This window comes from Cervus canadensis, chromosome X (assembly GCF_019320065.1).
Source record: "Cervus canadensis isolate Bull #8, Minnesota chromosome X, ASM1932006v1, whole genome shotgun sequence".
Classification (NCBI taxonomy): Eukaryota; Metazoa; Chordata; class Mammalia; order Artiodactyla; family Cervidae; genus Cervus; species Cervus canadensis.
In genome coordinates, this window is record NC_057419.1 from 13883111 (window position 1) to 13896132 (window position 13022).

Consider the following 13022-nt stretch of genomic DNA (forward strand, 5'->3'; position numbering starts at 1 on the left):
AAGTCACTTACCTGACTAAGTCGATGACTCGCTCCCTTGGTGCGGCGCTGACTGCCTCATCGTTGATCATTACAATCTGATCTCCCGGGATCAGCTTGCCTTCAGACGGGCCACCTGGAGACAAAGGAGAGTGAAGAGCAGGTGAGAAGCCCATTGGTCATCCGTCCATGTGTAGCCTCTGCTCCTAGTCATGACTTCTTGTGAGCAATGGGTGTTATCAGCAAAAACAAACCCCACCCACCCATGGGTGTTCTCTTCAATATCCTTGCCAACATTGGACAGAACTGGGGAGGTGGGTGGGAGCTTTGGGGAAGCGCCTGAGGTCCAGGGTGCACCCGGGCTGATGAAATCAGAAGCTCTGGAGGTGGGATTCAGGAATCATCATGGCTCTTAAACTTGCCAGGCAAGGTAGAGACTGGTAATGCTGCCCACACTTTAACAGGCATATGAATCATGTGGGAATGTGTTGCCCAGCAGACTGACCCTGTAGGTGAGGAAGACAGCAGGGGGACAGATGGCCTGTCCTACAAGGTCCTGGTGGCTGCTGAGGCTGCCGGCCAGCTGCCCACACTCTAAGTGTCAGGGACCTTAGAAGAAGCTATTCCTCCAACGGTAGCCAGTCAGCAGGGCTGATGCCTGGCAGCTGAAGTTTCAACCACCTGAGCACACCTGGATTTGAACACAGTTACATTTGCTTCCTCTGTACACCAGGGAGACAGCACACTGTGGGGGCCTGGAAGACAGCTGAACACGAGGGTGCCAGGAAGGACCTACGGGATTCGACTTTGGGTTACGGGTTTTGTGGAAGAGGGTTCAAAGAAGCAGGGCTTTGCTCTCAGCAACTGGGGGGAATTCTATTATGAGCATTTAATACGTATTGCCTGACAGGTGGGAGGAAGGAAGCTGGCTTTGGTAAGAAGCCGTGGTCCACCGTGACCGCTGGGAGATGAGGGCATTGGGTTGTTTCTACGGTTTGGACTGTGTCGGGATGTTTGTGGTGGGGCTCACGTGTGATTGCAGAGGATTTGTCATCCATCACAGCCTCTTTCAATTGTTTTTCCAAGGAGCAAGTAGAGAACAAATATTTGTTGAGCATTTATTGTGTACCAGGCAACAGGCTAAGTGCTTTAACTAGTAACCTCACTGAATGCTATAATCCCTTTCATATAATGACATGACTGAGGCTTACACAAGGGAAAAGAGTTGCCTGGAAGGGTTGGACTGAGTCTCAGCTTAGGTCTGTGAATGCTTCCATGTTCAAGGTGGCCAGGATCTCTTTTGAACTTCCTCCTCTAACTCAAAAACTGGTCACTGATAGGTCTCTTGACACATAAACTTAAAGACATAGCTGCATGAAGCACACATTTGTACTAAATAAAACCTGAAAGCTAATACTTGGATAATATGAATTGCCTTCACATGTCTAATGGAATTATCCCCTAAATACTGATCTGGTGCTATATGGTACTGGAATTTTAATTTTTTTTCCAGAGGTCTATCTGGATAATAGGTGTAACTGAAAGGTTATTTTTCAAATGTTGTCAACTCATGTAGTGATTGAAATGGACACAATGCTCAGAACATGGAACTCAAAGTAAATCGGCTGTTGTCTACCCACCAGACATTTGGCATACATTTCTCTCAATCTGGGGGAGACATTTGTCTCCTTTCTGTGGAGTGAGATAGAGGGGAGAACCTTTATGTGGCCCCATATCAGTGATAGAAAACACTCATTTCCAGATGTGGGAACTGAGATTTAGTGTTTGCACACATAAGGAATTCTGAAAGTCACTTGAGGGACTTTTGATGATGACTGGATTACATATGAGCAAATCACTCAAATTCAAAGAAATGGTTAGAAGTCAAATGCTGGTCAAATACAGAAAAATGTCCAAAGTAACTGTTTGGAGAATGGATGCTAACTAATCTGACGAGAAAAACATGTGCAGATGAACAAGACTTAGTCTTACATTTGACCTATGTTTTTTGATCACATGGAAATACACTTTCTTAAGCAAGAATTATAGGAGGAAGCAATATACAGTGCCTTCCGGAACATGAAGTCGGGGAATGCTTCAGAGGACTCTCATGCCCGTTACTCTGAAGGCTGGCTGGTCTGCTATAGAATAATCTGATCTTACCATTGGAATCACTTGACTTCAATAGAGTTATTTTATGAGAGATACAATTTATAAGACTGCATTTTAATTCTTAAAAATGATTGGAAACAGTGCTGTTTGACTTCAGTTTTCGCTTTTTCTACCCTTCTCAAAATTGTCTTAAAGTAGGTAAGAGTGTAGAAAAGTTGAGGCAAGGAAGGGAAGAGGCTAAAGGAACAGTAAGTCAATACAAGAAAATTAAAGACCAAACCCAAATCTCCAGTTAGCACTGAGGACATATACATTGGAGAATTCCACAGAGATGTTAAAGTGTCCCACTATTACAAAACTGCATACCCAATAGGACCCCGTTGAGGAAAAAAAATGTGTGTGCACACACATATACATACATATAGCACTCTATATATGTTTATATATGAATGATACATAATACATGCAAATGTATAAACAGAAAGGTCTTACTATATGTATGCTCTCCATGTATGTTAATAATGGTTAATACTCAGTAGTTGGAACTCAGGTGATTTTTTAAAAACCTTTATCCTCTTACTATCTACATTTTTTTTAAGAAGAGCATATGAATTATTTCATTATTATAAAATACAAAAAATCTCTTTTAGAGAATAAAATTATCAAGTGCATTGAGTTCAACAACTATAATCTATAGCTAATAAAATAGAAAGCTCAGCAGACAAAGTATGAAGCTGTGTGATGAAGCAGTGGTAGTAGTGAACAGTGAACAGGAAACTTACTCTTCTCTGCACAAGTCTAGAGGTTGACTGTATCTGCAGTCTTTGCCCTGGGCCATATTGTGTCAAAATGAGGAAAAATGAAATCCACTTCAATGATTTATAATAGCCCACTAGTTGGCTTTCATTCCCCCTAACTGATAGACTCAACTGGCCAAATATTTTAGAGTTTAATATTAACATTAACAGATATTAATCTGGCATCCTTCCAATGCATTTCTTTCCCTCCCTATGATCCTCCTTATCCAAAGGATGTAGAGAAGATACATCACACTGAAATGGAGGGGAGTTAACACGGAAGCTAAAAACAATCTAATAAGAGCAGAGGCAGGATTCAAGTCCATCAAACCCAGGCAGTCTGATGCCAGAGTCTGCACTCTTGACTACAGCATTTTCCTTTTGAACTCTTACTGATTTGCAAAATACTGGAGAAAACTAGCATAGAAGATACTTTCCTTTTGTCTGAAAATAAATCCAGTAGAAGTTCATTAAAATAAATACATAAATAAACATAATTAATGAATAATAGAAAGAGCATGGTTTCTGGCAAAGGCAAAGGCAGCCCACGTCAGGCAATGATATCACAGTCCATTATATTCAACTGCATTGATAGTGGGACATCTCTACACTGAGAATGACTGAGACCAAGTACATTCATTATCTGATCCTATGACAGAATTTAAGAGATTTGCCACACACTGTATCAGTTAGCATTTACAGTAAAACAAGACATCCCCAAACTCAGCAAGGTTTCCTTTCATGCTTATGGGTCTTTAGAATGACTGTGGATTGGTTGATCAAGGGCAAAGTTAGCTGGGCAGTTGTGCTGAACACTGAAGGTCAGTCTGTAACTTAGCTCTCAGCTGTAGGCTGGTTGCCTCGCAGGTTCATTTAGGAGCTCAGGCTGAAGGGGTAGCAGCCGCTTCAGGGAAACTTTTTATGTCTATGGCAGAAACCCAAGAAACGAGCTCAACTAAGCAAGCACATTTCAAGCCTTTGCTTATGTCACCTTTATGTCATCATCTAATATGACACTGGCCAAAGTCAATCATCTGGTTCAACCCAACAGCTATGGGGTAGCAAAGTATCTTCTGCCTCTAGTGGGAAGAGAGGGGAGTACATTTTTGTAAAAGAATCCAACCACCCCGGAAGACCTAAATCCTAGAGAAACTTAACTACAACTTTCTGGTAAGGAGTTTGTCCAGAGCTTACTGAAAACAGCACAATGCCTGCCTCTTAATACATGCATTCGTACATTAAGAAGTGGGTCATCTCCATGGTAACAAATGATGGATCGGTGTTTTGCTAAGTCTGGCAATATGATGGATTTGGAAGTTTAAAACCTCGTTTGCAGAGCCATTTTTGTACCTCTGCTGGTCTGGCTTTATCCAGGTGCGGGGAAAACTTAACTAGACTTCACAGACTGAGACGGAACGGTATGAAACTTATGAAATGGAACAGTGGTCATGCTGGCATGGGGTGGCAAAAGGTCCCGGAGACGAAGCAGCAGGGTTGGGTGCTTACCTGGTGTTACTGAGCGGACGACCACAGGCTTCTCACTCCCTGCCACGAAACCAAACCCCAGCACAGGGTCCCTCCTCATCTCCACCCTCCGTGGGGCTGGAGGGATGATTGGGCAGCTCTCCAGCCGAGGGTCATCAAATGGGATTGCTTGTGTCATGTGACTGTGGGCAAAGCACACACAAGAGAGACGAGGCATCAGTGTATGAGTTTCAGGTCACAGCACCTTCTCTAGTTGCAAAACCTTCTATTCTCTGTTGGGGAGAGAGCAGGGAGGATGTGGGGAGATGCACTGCCATGCTTCTTCCTTGAGCACCCCAGGCCCACATCTGCTTCAGGCCTTTGTACTGGCTACTCCTCACCCTGAAATTCTTGTGCTGCAGATAAGTGTGTGGCCCACTCTCATCTCTCTCAAGTCTGTGCTGAAATGTGGAGCTTAAAGAGGACTAACCTGATTACACACGCACACTTAAAATCACAGCCCTGCCTCCCCCTTTCCCTCTTCTATTTTTTTTTCCTGTTGTTGTTCCAAAGCACTAATCACTTGCTAACATGCTATAGAACCTACTTAATCATTCTGTTCTCCATACCAGAATGTAAGCTTCATGAAGCCAAGGAATTTTGTTTCATTTTCTGATTTATCCCAGGTGCCTAGAATACTGCCTGACACATAGTGGACTCTCAATAAATAACTGAATTACCGAGTAGAGAAAAAGACAACTCTTCATCAAATTACAACTGATCTGCTGAGAAAGAATCTCAGACTATGCTGGACCTTTAGTGGGTAACACATATGGCTTCTGACTCCAGCGAAATTGAAGTGATGGGGATCATTTGGGTGGCAATGGGTTATCCTGGTGTCAAATACAGTCTCCTTTTCAAAGTTGAGGAATTAACTCTTGGTGTTTCTGTTCCAGAAAAACATTAAAATGATTTAAATGTTTTTGTTAACACCTAAACATTGGAAGGCTTATCGATAATTGAAACTTGAAATCTGTACAGCCTTCAAAAATTTTCAAAATGCTTCCCTAAACAGCTCATTTGATCCACAAAACAACCTTAAGCATGAAAGAGCAGAGCAGGTATTATTATCTGCACTGTGCAGAGAGGAAACTGAGAATGGTGGCTTATTGTCACTCAGGGCCCATGTCCCAGAGTCAGGTTGAAAATCAGCTCCTGGAAGTCTTCACTCATGCACATCATCCAAGGCAGACTTCATTGGAGAAGAGTTATTAGTTTGAACACCAGAAATCTCCTTAAATATGTAAGCCAAGATTATTTCAGTGACACAGACTTAATTCAATTTTTCTCTCTCTAATCTACAATAAGTAAAAGAAGATCATTTTAAAATACCTTGAAAAGATGCTACTCTACACACCATCTGGACAATGTATTGTTTAAATGTAATCAAGAAGGAAAGTGAAGGAGGAATCCTGTGGTCCTTCAGTGTAATTCATAAGAGTTGAGAAAAATCAATGACAACCCTCTTTTTGGCATATATCACTGACTAGGAAAATAGAAGTTTAAAATCCCTTTGAAACAGAAAGGAAGGAAATGTCTTTTCGATCCAGCAGTTGGTGATCTGGAACACCAGCAAAAAAAGTGTTAGTCGCAAACGAACCCGTTGTGGGTCATGTGCTGACACTCATCTGTTACCTCCTTTCATCTTCACAAGTCCCACTGATAGAAGGAATTGGACCCCACCACCTCCTCTTTGTAAATGCCCACAGAGGAAGAAGAACTGGGCCAGGATCACACTCTTCTCAGGTGTAAAGCCAGGTGCCATTCACACCAGGTCTTCTGATTCTGAGTGTCATGTGCTCGACCAGCTACATCATTGGCAAGCACAGTGCAGAAGGAGAACGCGGGGCCCTCCTTCCACCAGGACTGAGAACTTCAGGACAGCAGAAGGTGAAACCCGGTCCCGGGTCCTGTGTGACTGCAGCATCACATGGCCATGAGTCCGGCCTTGGTAGGGTGCTATCTCCAAAGTCTCCCAGTGGCCTCCACAGCAGTACGTGAGGCGGATGGTCCCTTCCCTCCCTGGTGCCGGCCCCGCACTCCACTGAGGCAGGGGCTACTTCCCCGCACCCCCCGGCTCACAGCCACGCCTAGCCACGAGGCTGGCCCGCTCTGGGGGCACCCGCTGCCTCCGACAGTAATCCTGGCTGATGGGCTAGTCTACCGCCCTCTACCTGGTCACCTCCACGGAGGGCTGGAGGTGGACATTGCTGGAGCATCTGGGTATTTCTTCAGACCTGGTCCCTTGCTGGACTTGCACCTTTGTGCTCAGGATGTAGTGGCAGCAAGGCAGCCACCAGCTACGTAGCAGCCTCCCTCAGTCATTGGCTCGAGCCCCAGTGGGCCCCTGACCCAAGCAAGAGTCCATGGGTGAGCAACAGGTCAACCAGTGACTGCTAGTGGCCCCTCTCAGCTATTGGTTGGTTCCACAGTAAGCCCCTCCCCCAGCTGAGGGAACAATCGTAATTGTCAATCAGGGAACTTTAGTGGCCCTGCTCAGCTATTGGTCGGTTGGTCGGTTTCACAGTAAGTCCTACCCCCAAGTGAGGGAACAGTAGTAACTGTCAAGCAGGGAGCTTTAGTGGCCCCCCTCATCCATTGGTCGGTGCCACAGTGGGCCCCACTCCTCCTTCTGACATAAAAGGAGCCTGAATTATGATTGAGGGAAGGTGGTTTTTTGAGGTGCTCATCTGTCAGCTTCTCAGTCTGCCAGCTTTTAGATGAAAGTTATTCCTTGTTCCAACAACTCGTCTCCCAGACCGGAAACAGGCGTGGCTGTTTGTGCCTGTGGGTGAGTGGGGTTACCTCGGGGTCATGAACACTGTGCTGTTCTCTTGTGTCCTCTGTAAGAGGGCTCCATCTCAGAGTGTAACAAGAGAGAACAAACCCGACGCCATATTGGATCTATATCTTTAGCTTTAACCCTTGTGCTCTGTTGTCTCTGCTTAGTCAAGCTGCCTCTGCACCTTTGAAAAGAACATCGCCTTGTTGAAGCTTTATAAGGAACATTGGAACCAGACCTATGTAAGAAGAAAGAATACTGACACAAAGAAGTTTGTAACAACCAGCCACACCCCTATTCCCTTTAGTATAAAAGAATTCTAACTCAGGTAATATGGAACTTCTGGACACTAGTTCACCATCTTCTTGGTTTGCTAGCATTCTCAATGAAGCTGCTAGTCCTTGTCCCCAAAACTTGTCCCTTGATTTACTGGCCTGTCGTGTGGCGATCAGTTCGAGCTTGGGTTCAGTAACATGAGCTGTGCTGGACTGTAGCTACATTTGGAAATGTGTCTCTCCTCTTATCCCCAGCGGGAAGAAAGGAAAAATGGAGAGGAAATCCACATTCTTTGGCTCTGAGCTCCGAATTTGCAACAGAATCCACAGAAGACATATTCTAAATGATGAAGAGGTCGCAGAGGTGACGTAGCTTGTTAATAATCATAGGAGTTGTGTTACAGAGAATCAAATCCTGGCTGGCATAACTCAGTTGCAAGTGTAGAGTGGGACTAGGGAAGATGAGTCCCCATGTTGCTGCCGGTACTGTGAGAAGCTTCCAGCAGTGGTGCCCAAACTTTACTGCATATTAGAATCATCTGGAGAGCATTAAAAATCCCGAATGCCCAGGTTTCACCACAGACTAACTATATCTAAGGGTGAAAGCCAGGATCACTTTTCAAAAAAGATTTCTCAGGGGATTCCAAAGTGTAGCAATGTTTAGGGATCATTCACCTGTGCAGGGAAGGGTATGTTCTAGTACCTTCTAGATAACAGGAAAAGGGGCCACAACTAATGTCCCTAACAACCTCCTGGAGCATCCACTGCAAATGTAAGTTAAAATATTTACAGCATCTCTAGAAAGATCATCTTCTTTCCACTTACATGATTAAGTAAGTCTCCAATTTTTAATTTATCATTCACTTAATAAGTACTACAATATTATTTTATTAATATCTGACATTTATTAAACACTAATTTCATGCTAAGCCTCTTTCAAGATGCTTTCCATATGTTAGCTCATTTAATTCTCCAAAACAACATAAAATGCATTCATTTATTCATTTTGTTAACAAATGTTTATTGTACACCCACTGGCTTCTCAGTTCTGGGGACACAACAGGAATGAAAGCAGAATGAAAAATACAATGTTCACTCTAGTGTACAGAGACAGGGAATAAACTAATGGGTAAGACATATGGCTTATCAGGTCATTATAAGCACTAAGAAGAAAAATAATGCAGGGAGGAAGGCTGCAGAGCTGGTAGGTGAGGATATTGCCAAGTTACACTAGGGGTCAGAAAATGATTGGAGGAGGTACATTTCAGTAGTGCAAAGGTCCTAAGGAGAAGTGAGAGCAGCCAGTGGTAGGGGGAGGTGGAGGCAGTGAGAGGAGTGGTAAAGAACTGATGAGCAGTTGAAGATGACACAGGTTCTAAGAAGAACTCTGTCTTTTGTTCTGAGTAAAAGAGGAAGCTGTTGGAAGGTTCTGAATGGAGGTGATGTGACAAATACCATACTGAGAACAGACAGGAGGGTGCGCTGGTGAGCAGGAAGGGCATTTCAGGTCCCACTGCATCAGTCCTGACAAATTATCACGATGCCCTGGAACAGGGTGGGGGCAGACATGGCAAGAAATCCTTGGACTTTTAACATATTTGGAAGCCACTTTGACAGAGGAGGGTTGGGCTCCTACTTTGGCTCGTTCTTCCTGCACACATAGGAGGGTCCCGGTGAGGATGGACCTATGAGCACACTATCTAATGCAGGTTCCAAGTCTTGATGTACCCAAATTGCAGGAGACATTTACTCTTTAAGGAACTACAGGAAACACACAAATGCTCAGGTATAGGGCCAGTAGGGGAACTGGTATGCTAGTCTGGAATGAGACTCTGGAACCAGACTCTCTGAGTTCAAACCCTGGCCCCACCACTATCTAGCAGTGTCATGTGGACAAATAACTTCATCATCCTGTACCTCAGTTTCCTTATCAAGGATAAGAAAGGATAAGAAAGGTGATAAGAAAGGAAACAATCTCATCAGATCGCTGTGAAAATTAAATGAATGAACAAATATCAAGCACCTTGCAAACTCTCTCACATGTGGGAAGCACTCAAAAAGCATCCACTATTATTTTCATCTCTTGAGCGCAATGAACAGAAAGGCATAGATTTCAGACATTATGAACTCATTCAATCTTAAAATATGAAAACAAACTCAGTGTTTCAATTGCCTATAGCCCAATGCTCAGTGAGATGCCTCACAAATCCTAAGTAAGCTCTGAGGTCTTCAGTTTGAAGAATCGTATCAAGTGCAATGTCAGTAAACACAAATAAACATTAACATGCATGAAGTAAAACAGTATCAGAAAACAGTCGAAGAAACCCTAGGCTCCTCTAGCAACTGAGTCAAGATTAGTAAGTTTTCCTCCTCTGTGTTTCAAAGACTGTTAAATGACCTTGGAGTGAGCCCGGATCATAAAGAAAGTGAGACGCACTAACTCCATTTTAAGGAGTGAGACTAGAGAGCAGGCCCTTTCATCCCAGATACTACCATCCTCTGTGTCAACAGAGAATCTGCCCTCAGTCCCTAACACTTCCCCACCCCAATAAAGTTTGAAACTTACAAGCAGGTGTGTATTTTGTGATTGCTGCCTGTTCTAGTATTTTCTCTTTTGTTTATTGTTATTTTTAATTCTATTTGTTTTGCTTGCACTTAGTGGATAACCTTCCACTGTTATTATCATTTTCTTGATAAATAGATTATATTTTCAGAATACATTATCTATAAATAATCAACCCCTGTCTCTTTTCCAGTAAGAATGGATTCACACTAAAATGTTTCCCCATGAAACATCATTTTGCCCTTTGTGTTACGCAAGTATTTTTTGGCTCTCTCCCTGTAATATTTTTTATAAAGATGCTTGAGTTCTTTTATAATGAGCTGAAAAAGCAACATCTTTTTACCTGCTGAACATGCTTCAGTGAATTCTGATGCTGAGCCTTGAGGAATACAACTGATGAGCTACACAAACTTTCAGCCCCTGCCCCAATCTTCTCCAAAAAACACACGCAAATAAGCTAGACATCTCTGACCTAAAAATCCATAGTGTATTAATTGAGATGGAAAATGTGTCCACTGAGATTAAATGAACGATCTTCCTGTTTTTGACAGATTCATATCAAAAGGAATGATAGGAATTCTGCTGCCTAACTTTTCACAACAAAAGGAAAGGGCTTTCTTTGAACTCAAGAAGCTTTTGTTCCTCAGCAGAAATAAAAGACTGATACATCCAAAGTATCACAAAGAACTACTTTGACTAGTAAAATGTGCCCTGTAAGAAAACCTATTAATATAGTAATTTCAGTTTTCCATTCACTTATTAGAGCCAGTGAGGTCCTTTATTGGAATACGTTCTGAGCAGAAAGATCTTGGAAGAAGCAAAATTAGAAGCCATTACCTTTGGTGGGGAGTTAAAGAATATAGAAAGATGGCGGCAGGTGGGATCCCTAGGAAGTTAAGATTGGAATGAAAAGGAGTATAAATAAACACAGGTGCCTGAGTTCTGATTGAGAAGGTCACTGTTCGTGTTACCTTTCAGAGATGGGCAACTGTGATTCCATGAGAGCATTAAGCATCAACATAAAATATTCCCATCTAGGTAGCACTGGTATGGGTTGGAGACAGTGGCATTCTTTATTTGCCCACTGGATGTGATTTGCCACTGGACACCACATTGCTATTAAGTGCCTTCCCACTGGACACATGACACACTTCTCCACCCCTTGACTCTGTTAACATCTCATTGCCCAAAGCGTATCACATGGTTGAGCCCAGATATGAGAAACGAAACACACCTGTGTAGGTGGACATGAGCTCTTGCTTTTCTCTTGTCACCATGAGAAGACATTCTCAACGTTGCTGTCTGCCCTTCAGCTTGGGCTCTGGAATGGACACATGTGCAACAGACCAGAACCGGAACCTCAGTGAGGAGCCAAGTGAAACACAGCTGCCCCTCAGCCTAGATCAGCCAGCTGAATGAAGGGTAACAAATGATGACTGTTTTATGACATTGACTTTGGGGACGTTTGTTATACACCAAAAGTTCGCTCATACTATCTGTAGTTCGTGTTTTCAGTAGTATTCAAAAACTCTGAAATACCACATCCAAAAAGGATGCTCTCTACCAACCCTATTCTCCATAACACTGATGGCTAAATATATCACATTTTACAAACATCACAGACACTTCCACAGGAAACTTCTCCCCTCAATGTCCCAGTTGACATGCAGCCACAGGCATTTCATGCTCTGTTCTTCATGACTTTCTCATATCTCTGACTGGACTTGAGTAGTGGTGGCTCCCAAGCCAACATTCCAGAAGCCCTGTTGTGACCTGTGAGGTGGCCTAATAAGAAAGGCTCTGAGCAAAAGTGTTGAGCCAGACCAACTAGAGTTCCCTAGAATATGAATGTAAGTAGGAAGGAAAAAGAAAGCAGAAGTGTGAATTATTGAAGTTGATAGGTTACAACTCAGAGGGGATCATGAGGTAGATTAGACCCCAGGATATGTCTCCAGTAAGTCAAAATTAGGATGATGTGTGCAAAATAACACCCTGAAATGAATTTTTGCTTTCTTCTCATTGAGTTTTTTTCTCTTCCTTAACTAGTAAGGTAGACAGCCTTCATTCAGTTCCTTGCCTTAGGGAAGATGCATTTACCAGGGTCCAGAGCAAAAGCTGACACCAGAAACCCTCTCTCTTGACTTGTTTCCTTAACGTCTGAGCAACCTGACTTAGGAGTCAAGGGTAGAGGATCCCTGTGAGGTGGCAGAAAGTTCAGGAGAGATAGCTTGGTGGTAAGTCTAGCAAAGCACCAAGATCCATAGGCTGAGCCTAAAAAAATGTCAGAGTCAGTGAACTTCAGGGGACTATGAAGGCTCGGATTACAGTATCTTAGGACTGAAGACCACAAAAAGGCCTGCTTCAATTTCTGCTCTGCAGAGATTTGAGTATTCTCAAAAGGGACTTTTGAATATTCCACATGATTATATTCGAATTGCCAATCAGCAGAAATCTAATATGACAACACACATGAGTTTAAGGATAAGATTTATATTGGCTATGTTAGTAAACAGCATCTTTGAGGGAAAGGTGAAAGGAGAATTGAAAGAGAAGTGATGCCATTGGAGAGAAATCATACTGTGGGGTGATGTCAAGCTAGGAAATTCAGCAAGTATCTCTAATGAGGGTCTTAAAACTTCTCTGAATCTGGAACTACCTCCTAGGGCTGCTTCTCACGAGGCTAGGAGGCTCTACCACGTTGCATTTCCATTCTCATACATCCATGGGATTCCATATCTTTTAGGATATATGTATTTTTATTCTTGACTGCCCCCACTTCCTTTTTTATAAAACAAATCCAGACAAGCCTCTGTCCTCTGGAATGAAAAGAGCCCAATCAAATTCCACCCCTGGAGGTGAGTAAAATTTAATATGAACATAGATAACCAGACATGATGTGTTTCCAGGTCACATAACACAGTGAGTCTCAGGCTTTTTGCCTTCATGAATATATATGCAGATTATGAGTTCAGGGGAACTTAACTTTCACTA

The 13022-nt window shown here is 43.0% G+C and overlaps 1 protein-coding gene across 5 annotated transcripts in view; it reads right to left on the reverse strand.

Annotated features, from left to right (window-relative positions):
- The window catches only part of FRMPD4 (FERM and PDZ domain containing 4), a 514452-nt gene that overhangs the window by 94418 nt on the left and 407012 nt on the right, over nucleotides 1–13022 (reverse strand). For all 5 annotated transcript variants that reach the window (XM_043459256.1, XM_043459255.1, XM_043459254.1 and 2 more), the window contains 2 exons: nucleotides 4394–4554; nucleotides 12–114 (listed from right to left, as the gene is read on the reverse strand). In XM_043459256.1, the coding sequence (XP_043315191.1) occupies nucleotides 12–114; nucleotides 4394–4554 (264 nt within the window). The remainder of the gene's footprint in view (nucleotides 1–11; nucleotides 115–4393; nucleotides 4555–13022) is intronic.